The sequence below is a fragment of the Chelon labrosus genome, assembly GCF_963514085.1.
Source record: "Chelon labrosus genome assembly, chromosome: 15".
Taxonomy (NCBI): Eukaryota; Metazoa; Chordata; class Actinopteri; order Mugiliformes; family Mugilidae; genus Chelon; species Chelon labrosus.
Window position 1 is genome coordinate 13,430,500 of NC_140348.1, and position 18,886 is coordinate 13,449,385.

An 18,886-nucleotide genomic window follows, 5' to 3' on the forward strand; every position below is an offset into this window, starting at 1 on the left:
CACCCCCACTGCTTCACCACACTCTTAATTACCCGTCTTACAGCCCGACGGTAATGACAATAACCGAGCATTAGTCACTCCTTGTCATATTAAGAAATAACAGCGCGTCCAATTGCGAGTAAACAAAGAATCTCACATTCAAATCCATTTTCATGGAAAATGACCCCATTAAGACAATAAATCCATCGGAATTCTTAGGCTGTATTTGAGAGAGCTCTTCCAAGCAAATCGATATTTAATTGTCGAGATTGCTAAGATGCTAAGATTAAAGGACTTATTGTTCTAAGAAAACAGAGTCGTGTAAACGGGACACAGAAACCTTTAAATTGTCAGCTACACAGAGCAAGAGCAAATGACTTTAAAGTAAGGCGAAGAATCGTTATTTTATCTTTAGTGCTTGTGCGTGTCTTGCAGCTTTGGCCAGGATAAAGTAGAAGCACCTCCTCAAAATGCACTGTGTTATGTAGGCAACAGCATATGTTTAAAGTATGCATATCAATGTGGCATTATCTATTGAAATAATGAAGCTAAAAATGACAAGGTGAACTTGTGCAGGTTGTCCTTGCATTTTATTTCTGAAGAGGAAGGAGTCTCTTTACTCTCTGAATGTTTATGTTTTCTCCCGCACCAGCTTTTGATTGTAATTACAGTATGCATTGTACTGACCGGGCACTTAGGAGCCCTGCATGAGGTAAACACTGTAAATTCAAAGTCACAAGCACAAGTCAAACATCAAGCTCGAGGCTGGTGTGCTGTAGCTCCACTGAGGTTAGCGACTTTCTAAATGTGGCGATTAAGGCAACGCATGAATTAAATATTTTGCACACTCATTGTTTTCACTGTTACAGACACATTATGCTACCAGCGCTGCAGCGTCTGAATGTGACAATTTTAACAGTTCACTCGAGCATATCGCTCTGCCTGAGCACTTAAAAGCCTGTTAAGGCCAGTGCCGACAGAGTTTGAAACTGGTGACTCTGGCATTAACATTTGTTTTCATGAGGAGATTTCCTTTTCATAAGTTGAAGACTAAGACACTCCAACTGTGATCCAAACTCGAGCATTGAACATCCATAATGCAAATCGTATCAATGCTATGTTTAGATGGACACTAGTATTCAGTTAGTATCGAGTTAATAATTGGAACAACAGCCCAGTCAGAACAAAAATGCCCCATGTGACCACCTCAGTCAGAACACATTGGCCTATTTTAGATGACTGATTGAGAGGGGTGGTGTAAACCTTTTGATAATCCATTCAATAAGAAATGATTGGCACTGAATAACCATATAAACGCTTGGTTTATTTTGTACAAGTTAGTCCCTTGTGGGGTCAACCTCAGATGACGTGATGAGTTTCCAGGAGGGACAGAAACGTTGCTGCTGGCGAAACAATGAAAAGACGAACAAAGCTAGAATCAATGTTCACAGCGGCATTGAAAATGTACGGTAGGTTCATCTCGGCCAAGTTTTTCTTCTTAATACACTTTGTAAATGCTTGTGCATCTAAAAAACTATTTTTTATAATATGATCAATGGTTTGGGAAACATAAATCCATAGATCTTATCAGATAATTTTATTTAGCGGTAAAATAAAAAGTTAAATGGAAATTTCATCAGTCATCTGAATGCTTTGAATTAGGTTGAAGAAATGATGTCCTGTTGGACACTGTAAGGGAGGCTGATAGAGGACCTTTCACATTTGCAGTAAAAAATGATTTTTTTTCTGCCAAAGACTCAAATACGAAGCAGTGATTATCTAAATCACAGGTATGCTGATAAAATAGAGTAAAAAAGATAAGACATAATTTGATAAAAGGGAAATTCACTGCCATCATATGAGGGGCCGTACAAGCCATAATTCATTCTTTCACTCTCACATACATACATTCTCCTTACACATATATACATTCTCCTTACACATACATATATTTTCACTCACACATACATACATTCTCCTTACACATACATATATTTTCACTCACTCACACACATACATTCTCCTTACACATATATACATTCTCCTCACACATACATATATTTTCACTCTCACATACATACATTCTCCTTACACATGCATACATTCTCCTTTCACAAAAAAATATTTTCACTCTCACACATATACACATACATTCTCCTTACACATACATATATTTTCACTCGCACATATATATATATGTTCACTCTCATATTTATACATTTTCATACTAGAAGTAATATATGTATGTAAAACGAAAATGTATGTATGTGTGAGTGAGAATATATGTATGTGAAAGGAGAATGTATGTATGTGTGAGTGAAAGTATAGTGGAAACGGAAGGAGTATAGTGGAAACGGAAGGCAACATTCATTGTCTACATACTCCGGTACAGTAGGTGGCGGTATACACCTAATAATGGTTGCAACCCGCCATAAAACCGAAGGAAGAGGAAGAAGAATCCCTCTGTGATTGGCTGAGAAGCTCAAGCAGAGCCATGCAGGTCAGGTCCGTCAGGTCACGATCAGCATGGAGGGGGGAGATCATGGGGGAGATGAGACGCGGGCATTTCAGCAAGCTATTGGGGTACTAAGGAATATTTTGTCTTCTCCTGAAACCATCCCATCCTTGTCCTCGTCCCTTGAGCGGCAGAGGACAGGCTCAGCTGCACCTAACGTTACTCATAGCGCGGTGGAAAGTGAGATGCGAGAACTTTTCAGACCAGGCAACTACCAAGTTCCTTTAGCAGACCAAGCAGCAGCTAATGTGACACAAGGCCAAACTGGAGGACTGCGGCGGCCGTCATTGCGATATCAGACTCAGCAACACTTTGGCAACTGGAACACCCGGTCAAGGAAACGGTGAGAACAACCTAACGTTAAACTAACATTAAATCCTAAACGTACTCCTGCTAATGTAGCAACACACTTTGGCAACACAGTCAAAGCTGGTTAGTTTAAGAAAATGTCCGCTAACTGTTAGCTGTCAGGCTCATTTGATCCATGTTCAACTCAGTTCGAGCAGTGACAAACCTAACTATTTCAAAGCATTTTTTTTAAATTGCCAACACAGTGGAGTTTTAGATCGCTAACGTTTTTAGCACAAGTCAAAGAGATTGTAAATAGCAAAAATTAAATGACACATTTTAGTTTGTGGTTAACTGGCGCTAATGCTGCTGGTTCAAGCAGGTAACGTTAGAGGATATCTTTCAGCAATAAGTCAATGCCATTTTTTTAAAAGAGCTGTGATATATACATCATATATCAATATAAATTTCATTTATATATTTTATTTTAATATAAAATATTTTATGAACTTGAGAAAATGAAAAATGTACTTATAATGAACAGCTGTGGTAGGATTCTAAAAAATAGCCTACAACCTAACATTTGCCATGTTTTAAGGGTTGATGAGCACAGAATGCATTTAAGATGAATACATATATTTCTGCTTTGTTTTGTAGGGCCAAAACACAATATCACGATACTTTCAACAAAGACGTCATCCTTCTTCCGAGGCCATCAAGCAGTCTTGTTGTCAAACATCGCACAAAGCAACAGTTACACGAACAAGGACATATATTGAATGGATTTGAATTCCAGAAATCCTGGGACCAGAGGACTGTCACTGAACAAATACGGGATGCCTTTGGAGAAAAACTCTCTGCTGATGTGAGGTAAGCACTTTTTATTTATGTCAAGTCTAAATTAAAAGGATATCTCAAGCAGTGAAAATCACATGTAATTAGATTATGTAAACAACAGATCAAACCTGAACTATTAAGCCAGTTATTTAGTACATTTGATTTTTTTTTTTGGCATTGCTTACATTCCTCATTTATTTTTCTGACTGCTGGTTTTCTGCTGTGTCCATCTTCAAAGATGAAATGGAACACAGGCTGTCAGTGCATCAGTTTTCAATGTGTCTTGTGCATCCAAAAAAGTTTTTTGGACCCTTTTTTTTTTAACCTTTTGCATTTTTACCCACTGTTTTTCAGCCTTGAGTTTCTGATGGCATGTGGCAACAGATTGATTTCACCCAAACTGCGTGCTGGACAAGACCTGGATGCAAATCTCATACATAAAGTCTATAAATCTAAAGCCCTATACATCAGACCATCAAAGCCAATTTTGGTATGTTGTATCACATTTGAACTGACTTGCAGAGCATTGTAATAATAATAACCATAATAACAACTATAATTGGTGCATAAACATGAATGAATGAAGATTAATGTTGTTATCTTGGTTGTTCTTAAAGTTTCAGTTCAGCTTTGTAGCTATGAGTGTTGAAAAACTATATACATTTTCTATAGACTAGTGCAGAGTTGGAATGCCTGTTTTTAAAATGTTAAATCTAAGCACAGAAATGGAATAAATTGACAGCTGCTTAATTGGACTAACCGAGAGCTAAAATTAGGAGAGGATACTGGTACTCTATGGGCACTTTTAAAGCGTGAACAGCAAAAGTAATTCTTAGAATTGTAATCATAAATCTTGGTCTTTCCAGGTACTGTTCCATTTACAGTTGAAAATGAATATATCTGACAATCTGTTATGTCTTTCCAAGGATGATAATACAGGCTATAGCAGTGAGGAAAACACTGGTTCAGCAGGGCAGCTGCGCTCCTCATCTCTAACACGAGATAGACACTCATTTGAATCTTCAGACAGTTTTACCAGCCAAATGACTGCCTCCCCACCAACCTGTACCTCTGCAGTCACTCAAACTCCTGCCTTGACACACCAAAGCAGTATCTCAACCAACCACACCAGCACTTCAGCAAGCAGTTCTTCGAGTCAATTGCCAGTGTGCTCACAGGAAAGCTGCCCTTCTTCCAGTCAGCCTTCTACCTCATCGTTTGGAGGAACAACTTTAGCTGATCCAACTGTGGTCCTGACTTGCCATAACAGCTCAAGCTCACCTTACCAGAGCAGCACTCCAGCAAGTCTTTGTTCTGTGTTACCCTCTACTGCAACAAACTATGATAACTACCTTTCAGTAACGGCTGCACTGTCTGACATGTCTTCTGATGATGAGGAATTGAACCAGGCTATACTAGCAAGCCTACAGAGTGAAAGGTTAGTACAAAAAAATGCAAATGTGTTATGGTAGCCACTTTCAAAGACAGTTTTGTTGCATTATTAGTGAATTCAGGTGCCATACCTGCTATGTTTATATGCATATGTGTATATTGGCCCTTCACAGCACTGGTATGTAAAAGTTAAATGATGAGGCTGGCAATTTTCTATATTTTTTATTTTTGTCAACAAATGTTGTGCAGAGCAACAATTTACAAATTTCTACTTAGAAGAACGGTACCTGTATCCAAAGCCTGATATATCTTATTCTTCTGTGCTGTTCAGCTCAGTTGTTGTCCAAAAACTATTTTAAAAAACTTCAATAAGCCACACAACTGCACTTTGTCCCTGGAGATAACAGTTACTTTTGTTTGTTTGTTTGTTTGTTTGTTAAGAATCACTCCAAAGACTAACAACAGTGATAAGGTTGTTACTATCAGGAGAGAGGTTACTTTAATGGCAGGTGCCACGGCATGCTTGGAACACAGTTTACAAAACGTAGCTTATTGTGCTACATATCACAACCTCTTGACTTTGTATTATACTAAATGCTTACTAATATACTTTATACTTGACAGTTATGTTCTGATGTTCAAAATTGTCAATGACCATGAAGAATACACACATGATGCTGCATTCTTAACAAGTATATACTATAACTTATATTTGTCTTGTTAGGGTTCAAGCAGCGAAGCTGCTAGAAGCCTATTGTGTTTGTATGTTTTCTTATTATTATTAGGGTTCAAGCAGCGTAGCTGCTGGAAACCTATTGTTATTCATGGTTTTCTTCTTATTATTATTATTCCTAATCTTCCGCCATGGGAGTCTATGGCAGCTCATAGAACCGTATGGTAAAAAGTTGCGAAATTTTGCACATAGCTTAAGGGCAGTCTCAATATTACTTTGACTGAGTTACATGTAAGCACTAAGCACGGTCTAGCGCCACCAACTGGTCAAAGTTTGAAGTACATTTGTGAATGTAACTTTTGAACCGTATGTCCGATTTTTGAAAACAAGGTCTCGTTGGAAACCTTGGATCATCGCGATTCCAACGCACCCTATGACGTCATAATGCGTCATGATAGATTTTTCGCAATTTACGATTTTGTTGAAAAACGAAACTAAATTGTCAGCGGTCACAAATTTGTCCGATTCTCACAGAAATTGGCACAGACCGTCTACGGGCCAATGCGCACAAACCTTACTATCAAGCGTCCTCAGCTTCGAAACCGTTTGGCCGCAACAGCCAATCAAAATTGGCGGCGAAGGCGGCGTTTTCCATTGGAGCTCATATCTCGGCAACGCTTTGGTGCAATGAAACCAAATTTGGTAGCATGCTTCCAGACACTGTCCCAGGTGCACGAAACAAATCTGGTGTCATGTGGCCACTAGGGGGCGCTATAATTAGCAAAACATTGTTTTTGCTCATATCTCTTGATGCGTTTTTATTTGAAATGAAATTGTGATATCCACAGATACTGTGGGTTGCCCCAGTGACAGTTCATGCCAACTTTTCCTGTTAGCCAATCGCAGTTGGCGGCAAAGCCGCCAAACAGGAAGTTTTCTTATATCTCGGTGACGCTTTGACTTCCGAGGACCAAACTTAGTCACACGCTTTGAGACTCCCTTAGAAGTGCGCAATATAAATTTGGTGTCATTCGGCCACTAGGGGGCGATGTAATTAGCAAAACTGCGTTTTACCTCATAACTTTTAACCCGTATGCCTGATATTCGAAAACATGGTACTGTTGTACTCCTTGCATCAGAGGAAATGCAAGTTTAACATTAACCGATCCACAGTCCTGGATGGAGCCATCAGAGGTTTTAAACGAGGGACCTATGATCCATGTCACAGTATTTCTGTCAGGTTTTCTGATGATATGGGAGTACCAGAAGAGGCTGTGGACTTAGGTGGACCAAGAAGAGAATTTCTAAGACTGTTAATGGAAGCTTTGCCCCTATCTCCAATGTTTGAGGGAGAAGGTGGCAAAATGAACTTGGCCTTTGACAGTACTGGTATGTATTAATAGTAATCTCATAATAATTTTATTATTATTTTTATATCACTACATTTTATATGATCGTACAGGTATTTTGTCAAGTCTTTGTACACATGAACTGTCAAATGAATTATTTTATTTTATTTTCTCCAGCCATGAGAGAGGACAGGTACTTCATTGCAGGCAGGGCCATTGCAGTAAGCTTTGTACACGGGGGTCCACCTGCAAGCTTTCTGTCCCCAACTCTCTTCTCTTGCCTTGTTGATGGTCCAGAATTGGCTAAGCCAGTTTTGGAAGATGTTGTAGATAGTGACCTGCGTGAAAAAATTTTCTTCTGAGTTTTAGAATATGTTGTGGTCTATGTGCATCTGTATCAACACTAGTGACTCGTGTAGAGGGGAAGATGTTTAATTACAGCCCTTTCAAATTGTGTTTGTTGTATCTATTGGAAGGTCACAGAATGTACATCATTTGAAGATCTGCTAGCAAAAACAGAGCCACTTGAGGATTACTTGGCCAATGCTGGCTGCCTGAGGCCACTGCGAAGGTTGGAAGACAAGAATCTGCTTGTAGATGACATCCTGATGTTCCAAGTGATACACAGAGTGCGTGGTCCTTTTGAGAGGTAAACTTGTATCCAGCTTTTTTGCCTCTACAATAAAGAACTGAAACCCATGAAGACTGCCTTGTGTTAAGGGTTTTCTTAAGGCCATTCCTGTTTAAGTGTGTAGTGTGCTAGTCCATGCCCACCCTCCACATGAATTGGCCAAGTCCAAAAATTGAAAACACATTTGTGTATCAGTAATTAGTTTTTTCTTCTTTCCTCTCCCATTAATCATCTCGGCACACACCACATTTATCTGCTGACCCTTTGGAGGGGCCCCACCCCTAGGTTGGGAACCACTGGACTAAACTAGCTAACTAATAAAGTAGTGTAAACTAGCTCCACCTCCAGCAGCTACAACAGTAACATGCTGCTCTAACACTGATGCTTCACTATTAATAATCTAATGATGTCATATAATGATATATCAGTCAGATGAACCGAAACACTACTTTTATTGCAATACTTTAACTACATCAGGCTCATAATACTAACTAACTTACTTACTACTGTAGTAGGATTTGGAGTGTTTTTACAATAAGTAAAGGTCTTAGTAGTAGTTCTTCAACCACTGGTTACCAAGTACCCTGAAAAATATGAATTTGACATACATACTTTACTGTTGTAACTAACCTGAAGTACAAGATATTTGCATATTTTAATAGGATTTAAATTCCTATATTTATAATTATATGTTTTTTCTTTGATTCATTCATCTGCTACATGTGAAGAAAACTTTTTTTGTAAAAAATGAAGTCGCCAACCAAAACACTTTAAAAAGAAAGTGTGATTTTTACTCAGATTTCGGGATGGACTGAGGACACTTGGTGTGCTGGACAAAATCCAAGCTCACCAGGAGAGTTTTCGCCCCCTTCTATGCTGGTCTCCTACAACCCTCACAGCTGACCTGGTTGACAGCCTCTTCACCATCCGCCTATCTCCCGTTGGCAGCAACAGAAGGCGTGCTGAAGAAGTTGTTGTTACTTTCTGGAGAGACTACCTAACAGATGCAGAAGGTTAATGTAGAAATGATATGTTTCTTGTCTTACTTAAATTAATAATGCACTGCATCTTGTCACTGTATATCACTTAAGAGTAGGCCTAGTGATGCATGCTATGTTTTTTTTTGTTCTGTTTATTTTAATCTAATTTCCAATGTATTGCTTTCTCTAGATCAAGAGGGAACGCACAAGCTGGGGACAATTCTCGCCTTTGCCACCGGTGCCAATACTGGTCCACCAATTGGCTTCTCCCCACAACCTTCAGTGGAATTTCTTCACAAAGAGCACAACACGGGTACCATTTCGAAACTGCCCATTGCAAACACCTGCATCAATTGCTTGAAGTTACCACTGCACACCTCTTACAAAGACTTTCAGGAAAACATGGACTTTGCATTGGGCAATACCCATGGTTTTGGCATAGCTTAATTCATGTATTCAGTATTCTGTCAAGGTCAAGTTCACACTCAAGTCAGCAATCAATTCCAAAACAATTCCTGACAGATGTTGTTGGTGTGGATATCATTCCACATTGTTTTGTTTGAAAAATACATATTGTTGCATCTTTGTTAAAACAATAAGGTGCTAACATTTTCTTTAGTAGGCTACAGTTCAGATTTTCAGAAAGTTCAGTGAAAGCAAAAGCAGACTTGTAATGAGAAACTTATTGTGATGTAATTTTAAATTGTTGTGGAACTTGACTCTGTAGTTTAGGTAGGAACTGAATGTAATTTACTGTTGCTTGTTTTTATTGATAAGTAAACAATGTTGTTCACCGGTCCCCACCTGTTTTTGATCAGTAGTGTACTGATTTCATACTTTTCATTTTCTTCACTTTGTAGTTCAGTAACTTTACATTTATATGGGATCTGAGGGTAAGTCATAGGTGGAACAGGTTATCTTTGGCATACTTGTACAAAAACAAAGGCAAGTTCTATTGTAAATGTATGATTTGTAATGATTTTCTTCTAGCACCACAATCAGGCCCTGATTTACACATGTAAGCATGTAATGGAAAGGTATTCTAAGACTTAATTAATTTTTTTTTTTAATTATTAATAATTAATTAAATGTGCGGATGGTGTACACTCTTCTGAATTGTCAGATATAGTTAACAATTGAGTCTTGTGTTTTTGTTTTTGTTTAAATCAAGAGTCAAGTTGCTGTTTTAACATACACAACTTAAAGTGTGTTTTTTCAGTGGGTGATGAGTGTATGTGTAATGTGTAAATATTTTTTGTGCTGCTTTTGTGTTGCTTCTTATGCCCCTTGTCTCACAGATTCCACTGATGCTGTATTAATGTTGATTTTAGGCATTCTATTCAGCAAAGGATGACATGTTAAAATAAGTAACAGTTCAGTCAATTTATTGAGTTCTCCAGAGCCAAAAGCTTCAATAAAATGTGGTTTCACATTAGTTTCATAATGTTTGGGTAACAATTTCTTTGAACATTTCAAGAAACATGTCTGTAAAATGTAAACAGAGGTTTGAGCTCAGAATTACACAGATAAAGGTATTAACATCCCATACACAGAAATGAAATAAATGGCAACAATGAACTTTAAAATATGCCAATATTTTTAGGTGTAATGCTGTACTATCACAAATATCGGTAGTGTGTTATGCATTACACAACCACAGGAAGTAAATATCCTGTGTGGACCTTTTCTATTTATGTTCACGTGCTCTTCCTTTTCAAATCAGAAATATCTGTTGAGGGGTTTTGTTTCCTTTAATGAACTCAATATGATTTTAGGAATGCCTCTCTTGAAGAAAATGCACAAGGTTGCAAAACAAATCAATACCATGATTTCCATCATCTTCAAATGGATCAAAAGTCTGCTGAACTGCATCCATTGTTGTGTTACTGATGGAAATGTTAATTGATGGAACAACAACATTATTTGTCGATAACTCAGAGAGTGATCTGTTGGCATCAATACCAAAGCCACTGTATATGTCACAAATACCATTCATACTTGGGTTATGTATTCCTGCATTGGTGACTATGCCCCTTTGCCACAACTGGAGAGGAGTTAGCCCCCCTTGTGTTGAAAGACCATGGTTATTCCACTGGTTCTGAAATTCAGAGGCAGCTCTCTGAATTCGTGGCAAATAAATATAATGAAGACAAAATAAATGTAACTCATTAAGTGAATCTAAAACATCATGCTCCTCCATAAAGTTGAAAAGATTAACAAAATTAAATGACACTACTCGATTTAGCTCTGCCCATAATCTCTCAATTCTTTGATTATGCACTGATCTGCCAGTAATAATACTACGTCTGTTCAGTCCTCTCCTGTAAAGCATGAAACGGGCAACACCAGTGTTTTCCATTCCGTGATCGGATCTAACCCTAGACGGTATTCCAAAGTTCTGAACACCAGCAATGAATAGAGACAAAACACTAGAGGCTCTGTTGTTGTCTAGACAAGCAAGGTAGATGATGGTTCGACTGAAACCATCCACACAGCCATGAAATACCATCCTCCACCTCACAAGTTTGTGGTTTCCGTCGATGTGCCTAAGAGAAATTAAAATCATAGTCAATTGTGTGGGAAAAACAGTGATGTAAGAAGTATTCAGATCCTTTACTTAAGTAAAAGTACAAATACAGCAATGTAAAAATACTCAATTATAAGTAAAAGTCTTACATTAAATATCTTATTTAAGTAAAAGTATATAAGTATTGTGAGCTTGCTGTAGTTAAAGTATTGCAAAGAAGTGTTTGGTTCTTTTGATTAATATATTATTATCAGAGGTGGGTAGAGTAGCCAGAAATTGTACTCAAGTATGAGTATTGTCACTTTAGAACAATATTAGTCAAGTAAAAGTAAAAAAGTAGTCATCCAGATAATTACTGAAAAAACTACTAAAGTACTGAGTAACTGTTGAGTAACGTATGATTTATTTGTTAAATAAGAACATGAATGTAATCAATCAATCAAATGAATAATCTGATTATGAGCTCTTTTACTTTTGATGTATGACTTATACTTGTAATCAAGTGTTTTTACACTTATTTTCATTCAAATAAAGTAAGTACATCTTCCACCACATCCAAGTGTATTGTAAGAAACTGATTACTGACTTTATGCTACTTGATTTAATCTAAGTTGTATTGTTGGGAATTTACTCACCATAATTGATTAGGGGTTGCAACACTGTAAACTCGTCGACGTATTGCACGGCGTCTTCTGAAGGACCGTCCAATAGGGTCAATTTCTTGCAGGCTCTGTCTAACACGCCACCTTTGAATGCGTAGTCCACGTGACCTCAAGCTCCCATGCACATAACGTTCACCTGCATTTGTGGTAGACTGAAGAATTTCACCAATAGCTCTGTTCAGGTTGTCATTTGATAGTGTTACATATGTTAGTGGCTGAACACCAAGCCGCTGCCTGTGCCTGTAGAGAGTCCGACAGCTTACCCCCAAGCATGTTGCAATGCTTTGCCAGTTCATTCCAAGGGATACTAAATGAGAGATTTGCTCCTGTGAAATGCTGTATCTAGGTCTGCCCTGATGTCCAGTCATGACAGGTGGAGGCAACAGAGCATAACTGTTGTCAGTCCTGGTTCTTTGTCTGGCCTCATGAGCAGTCAGCAAACACTGAAGACATCCATACAAGGACTCTAATGTATTGACTGCAACTCTATTTCTTGAATCTTCAACAAATCTTGAGATTGACAGAAATCCAGATAAGGTTTGAATGTGATCACGAAGTTGTCCATACAGCCTTTCATGAACAAAAGAATCTGTAGTTTCTCCTTGCAGTCGTTCAATACATTGTAAGACATTGTTAAAAAAATGTCTAATGTCGTCTTCATTGCTACTTGCTCCAAAAATGCAAAACTGCACCAAATAAGAAAACAGGATAACTTTGAATAGCTTCATTGTAAAGTTCTGCTATTTAATATCAAGTTAGGATAAGCTGAGTAAGTCTGGCGTATGCATTTCCTGGTTTGAGAGTGACTTCCTGCTTAAGGAGGAGGAGCTATATATGTGAGAAGTATATATGTGAGAAGTATATATGTGTATGTGAAAGGAGAATGTCTGTGTGTGAGAGTGAAAATATATGTATGTGAAAGGAGAATGTATGTATATGAGAGTGAAAATATATGTATGTGTGTGAGAGTGAAAATATATGTATGTGTAAAGAGAACGTATGTATGTGTGAGTGAAAATATATGTATGTGTAAGGAGAATGTATGTATGTATGTGTGTGAGTGAAACTATATGTATGTGTAAGGAGAATGTATGTGTGTGAGTGAAAATATACGTATGTGTAAGGAGAATGTATGTATGTGTGAGTGAAAATATACGTATGTGTAAGGAGAATGTATGTATGTGTGAGTGAAAATATACGTATGTGTAAGGAGAATGTATGTATGTGTGAGGAGAATGTATGTATGTGAGAGTGAAAGAATGAATTATGGCTTGTACGGCCCCTCATACCATCATTGACATTAGCGATTCTGACGTGGTTCTTCTTCCAATAAACGTAACAGTCAGAGTTTAAGAGTGGGTAGAGAAGGGTAGAATTTGGAGACTATATTGTCAAGTTTGTGAAAGATACAACATTGGTAAATTATTTCTGTTACTAAACTGTGAAAACACGTCTAAAATAAGTAACTGACTTCCATGAATGAAAGATCACCTGTCAGTAACAGTCAAAGAGGTCATACAGTCAATAAGTGGTAGGACGGCCCCTAGCAAAATAAAACATTTTTAAATAATTTCACACCTGCTCACAGATGCAGTCACCCTGCAAGTAACATGACACCTGACATCACAAGATCATTCATCAGGGCTGTCGACCCTGGGTGCTTAAAGCACCTCCTCTTTAGAATATCCTTCAGCGTGTGACACGACCAGCCCTGGACCTGCGGTGGCAGCCATTAAGCTGAGATATTCCTTATTATTGACACGTGTCATGGCTGATGTGCTTTAATGGACAGAGAAAGCCACTGAGACACTCTCTCGTGAGAAAACAGCCACACTGAAACTGGCACTTTGGAGGGGAAAAGGGTGTGGACGGACTCAGTAAATGAGAGACGAGATAGAGAGATAGAATGAGACAGATCTCTCCATTTAGTCCTGGAAATTACAGCCGATACCATTAAAGTCCACATACAAAGTAAAAAGACTAATGCAATCTATTGAGTTTCGGTTTATCTTTATCAGCACAGTGATGATCAATGATGGCTGTTTTCCAGAGTCCATAGAGCACTTTTTTAGCCGCAGGTCTCAAGCACTTGCACCCTTAAAGATTACATCAGTACCATTGAGAGAGTGTCTACAAAGGATCAAGGAAACAACTGCATTACACTGTGAGTGCGTGATCCATCTGTTGACATGTAACACAGCTGAATGCCCTTAAAAGAATCATTTTGTGATGGTGTGAACAACAAAAAAATTACTTCAAGGACCACAACGTTTTTCATGGAATTGATCATTTATACACTGTCTGGAAGGGTCAGTTGTAGCTAGTAGTGATACAAATAATTGAAAACTAATTTATTTATTTTTTTCCTGCATCCAGCACACTGATGACTTTGCCACGTGAGGTGTAACTCATAATCTAGAGGAAGTTCCTTTTAACTTTTCTGGACTTCCCCCTCAGGTGCATGCAGTCTGTTCCGACATTATTTACTTTGTTAATTGTAACATATCCTTGTTTACTTAATAGTCCCACGGATCCCCTTCTTTTATATATTTTCACTTTGGTTCTATATTTGATACAGGTATCCATGGTGCCCAAAGCAGCCAAGGAGAGACCCTGATTCTTCATCTAGAGGCTTTTCCACTAAAATAACTTAGACACTAGACTCCTTGTGCCGCTGCCATTTTGGTTCATGCAGGTGTGCATGCAGTCTAACATATAAAACAGTGGAATATGAACCAAAGGGAGTGGTGGTTAATAAATTAGCCAGTCACATCACCGGTCTTATCACTCTTATACAGCTGTGCCAACAACAGGAGAGGGTGCCAACAAAAGCTCAACAAATGCAAGAATCTTCTCCAGGAAATCTTACAGCCGTCTCTGTGCAGAGAGGCGCGACGCGAACACGCCAATCTGCTGCGAGAGGCAGATGGCGTTTTGTTTTTTCACAAACTTGCGTGACAATAGAAATCTACAAAATGGTTATGAAGCAATCTGGTGCTATTTCAGTTTTAATTTTACCGCATCTCACGTCATAAATTGTGCGCAGTATTGCATGGCATTGCAATGTAGCAGCGCGGTCTCATTTGCATGTTATTTAATAAACATAATCACAGGAAACGATCGCTGCACTCTGGTGCGGTGCTACTCCAGTCGGAGGCTGCAGATTTATGAACATGCGTGTTCCTTTAAGTTGGCTGTGGGGATTTAATGCTTTCCAAGCAGTATAAGGAAGCGGTGGACAGCAAGTACTCCAAGATTTACTTAGAGTAATTTATAGAGGACTGTGGACTGCTTTTAACCCGACTCACAGAACGGTTCGTTACACAGAACCTTCTGAAAAGTGCACTTGGGAAAGGGTCATCACAGGCTAAACACAACAATCCACAGTATGCAAAGCTTTGAAAGCTAAAAAGCAGACAGTTTAGTAAAATATCTTGGCATCTTGCCATCTTTACAAGGAAAATTTGCACCTAAAAATATACCCATAGCTGCCAGAGGTTCTTCACAGGACACTTGACTGCTCTGCACCTCTGTGGATAAGCTATGTGCGTCGTTTGGAGCCAGGCAAAATGGATTATCAAGTGATCTCATGATTTCTTGAATCTTGCGAGAATCCAGCCGACTCTAACAAAGTGAAACTGCTTTTATGCCAATCTGCAGCCTTCCCAGTGACTAATTAAAATGGTTTATTTGCAATGAAAGAGTTTGGTGCTTGGTTTGGGCTCATTAATAAGAAACACCAACGTGGCAGTAGATTAGAGAGAGGTAATTTTTTGTGACAACCAGTTATTTTGTCTTTAATTCAATTAGATGGCCTGGTGAAGCTATTAACCAGACAGCTGCAATAATTACTATAAGCGTCACCTTACATTGGATATAATTTAATAATTAGAGTGCACTCAATGCCCCTTTTATGAACAGATGAAGTGCACGTGGGCTCATTTCAAATGCATGAAAAGGAACCTTGAATAACCAGAGGACCAAGATAATCACTGACTGGACAGTGATTATATTAGCAGTAATTAGCGCAGACCTTACTCCGCAGGAAATGAAAGACCACAACTGTACCGAAAACACTCAATACACCGTTACTAAGACAAAAGTACTGCAAGGAGCTCGAAGGCTGGCGTCCTCATTTTCTGACTTCTGTGTGGGTTTACGCGAAATCAAGACCTCGAACTGACCTGTTACTAAATAAAAAATACATTAGGCCATCAGGCGCTCATGTGGTGCTGTGAACCATTCTGGGAAAGTGTACGACAAAACATGTGTCTGACTAACATACACGAGCGTCATGTTAAATGTCACAGAGGTAGAGGTTTTTCTTTCTTTCCTTCCAAGAAGGAATGCTGGCCATTGATGGCTCAGTCATTGTTGGCCTTTCTAAACATGGCCCAGATTTTCTCTGGGTTCTACAAATGGAAATCGATTACACGAGAACTATAAACATAAATAGACCAAGGCTATTTCTCTTGCACTCTGCTCTACTGTATGAACTTAAGGTCACAAAGGAAAATCTATAAGCTAGGGTGACATGTCCAATTTAGCTGTATAACCTATCATACTGAACCATAACGTAAGAAACAAAAGCTCCAAACTGGGAACACACTGTGGGGAACACAGGCACACGGGATGGATTGCTTGTCAGACACAAATAATTTATACTGTATAAATGTAATGGACCAGATTGTCAATACATTCTGAAAATGAGTGCAGCCTACTACAGCAACCCTGAAAAAGGCTGACACGAGCACGGAGAATGAATGAACGGGTTGTGTTTTGAGGGGAAAAAGAGAGGAAAAAACTGCATGATCCAGGATTTGCTTTTTAATTTCAGGGGTTTGCCATGCTCTATTTGGCTATGTTAAAAAAAAAAAATGTAAAAGAGAAGGCATCAATTAAAACCTGACATCAGCACAAGTCTGCATTTCACAGCTAATTTAGCGAGATCACAAGGTGTGTATGGCTACTGTACAATCCTGCTGAGTGCCAATAAAAACTCCGGCCGCTTTTTTCCCACATTCACAAATCCATTAATGAAGCCTCTAGCAGTGAGGAAGCCTCTTTAATGTCGGCCTTACAAGAGCAACGTGGCACTCTTTTAAATGTCACCCTCACATGATGCTTTGATAAAGGCCATTTTCACTGTACTATATGTGTTTTTCAGGGTAAATGCCACCCCGCTGAGGAGTGGGAGCATAATAGTGTTTTATCTTGTTATTAACCCCTTGGAAAACGTTGGAGGACGTGGAAAAATATTTTTTGATCCCTCAGTAGAATAGATGTCAGCGACTCTTTCTGCCTAACAAGTCGCGGTATTAATTAACAAAAGACTTTAACCTAAATATAGAAATCGCATCGGCTCCAAACTGTGCAGGGCCTTCTGCAGCAAATGCGGTCTCTACCAGCCTGTGCGGTCCTTGTATGACTGCGTTAGAATCTGTATGCAATCACTTGAGGTTTTGCCTGAGTGCTGGCAGGTTGACAGCCTGCAAGCACGAGGACTGCACCGACTCCAGAATCGCTTTTTTCCCCCCGCATCCATCAGCACGGACCCTGCCCAGTAGTTTTGTTCTAAATATACACAACAGCTACCAGCAGCCATCACAAATAAAAGCCCTTATTTCTATAAATCCATTTCAGAAGAATTCTCTACCAGCGTGAGTGATAAAATGGTTTATTAAACCGAGGGTTTTGGTAAATGTAAAGTAAAAAGGATGAGCAAAGTTCAGCTGTAACGGGGGCATAATTCTCAACTTCATAGAGGGCAACATTGTCAAGCAATGATGAGTGAGAGGGAGAGTAATTGGTCGTGAAATTGTCATCTCACCTGCAAGACATTCTAACACTGCTCGGAAAGTGATAACCTTCACGACGGGATGCAAGGTTACTCAGCCATTTGCTCCCCTGGCCTGCCAGCTCAATAAATGTGCTGTCAAACTTGAGGAAATATTTGTAAGGGGCCCCTGTTGCGGGTGTTAAGAGAATGGCATTTGTGCTGACTTTTGGATGCAAATGCCAGTTTTGGTGTATAAATAGTCCTCCGGCATCTGGTTTTATCAGACTTGTCAGAAGAATTCATGAGGGAGGTACTTGGGGCGAAGGATTAGACAAGAGCAGAGCGCATTCTGGCAACAGGTTTGATTTGATGTCCTCTCTAATGGATGTCCTCCTCAGAAAGTAAGAGTAGGCTATTTTTAGCTTGGCTGTATACTCGTATTATACCAGTTCAATAGTAAACTTCATCTCCTAAGCGTCCACACGTCATTTTTATTCAAAGTTATCAATAGACAGTGTAACTATATGATAACATTCTGACGGCCTTCCTAATATCGTGTAGGTCTCAGAACAGTTGTGACTCATCAGAGAATGGACATGGGCCTTCTGAGGGTGTCCCGTGGTGTCTGGCAACAGAATGTTGTTAGTGGGAGCCTTTGGGTCCTATATGTCAAGGGGAGGGGCCTCTGTGGATCAGGCTGGTTCCAGTACATCCCACAGATACTTGATCAGTTTGGAATCTAGAGAATTTGGAGGCCAGATCAACACCTTGTGCTGTTTTTCACATTTAAGTTGTTTGGATTCTTGCAGCACCAGAGAAACTTTTGGATCATTAGCGACCTGGCAGTGAACTACAGCGAACAGGAACATACACCTATCAGCCACAACATTAAAATTACTGACATCTGTGTGTGTGTACCTGTGTCAGGCTGCATCCTGCTGGGGATGGCTGCTGCCATCAAGGGGTGTCATTGCTATGGGGTGTCTGGTCTGGTCTAGAGGGGTGGTACATGTCTAAGTAACAGCCACACGAATACCAGGTCCAAAAGTTTCCCAGCAGAACATTTCATTATCACAAGATTGTCGTTATTTACTTCTCCTGTCAGTGGTTTTAATGTTGTGGCTGATCGGTGCATGTTCCTGTTCACTGTAGTTCACTGCCAGGTTATTTTTTTACTAATGAACAAAAAGTTTCTCTGGTGCTGCAAGAATCCAGACAACTTAAAATTGTGCCAAAATATGACAGATGTCTCGCTGCCCTCTATTACAATACAA

The 18,886-nt window shown here is 39.2% G+C and overlaps 1 protein-coding gene across 4 annotated transcripts; it reads left to right on the top strand.

Annotated features, from left to right (window-relative positions):
• The first annotated feature begins 2,262 nt into the window (after positions 1 to 2,262).
• LOC311500818 (uncharacterized protein) lies at positions 2,263 to 10,079 on the top strand. Of its 4 annotated transcripts, none has more exons than XR_014699495.1 (8): positions 2,263 to 2,837; positions 3,440 to 3,652; positions 3,974 to 4,109; positions 4,546 to 5,057; positions 6,925 to 7,073; positions 7,211 to 7,682; positions 8,463 to 8,677; positions 8,835 to 10,079. XR_014699495.1 is itself a non-coding variant. In XM_084562421.1 (6 exons), the coding sequence occupies exons 1-6, from the start codon at positions 2,506 to 2,508 to the stop codon at positions 7,393 to 7,395; spliced, it is 1,527 nt and encodes a 508-aa protein (XP_084418547.1). In that variant the 5' UTR covers positions 2,263 to 2,505; the 3' UTR covers positions 7,396 to 7,732. The 4 variants fall into 4 exon arrangements, 1 of the variants encoding a protein (XP_084418547.1); XR_014699496.1 differs by having other exon boundaries at positions 7,211 to 7,662; XR_014699497.1 differs by having other exon boundaries at positions 7,510 to 7,682.
• The last annotated feature ends 8,807 nt before the right edge of the window (positions 10,080 to 18,886 follow it).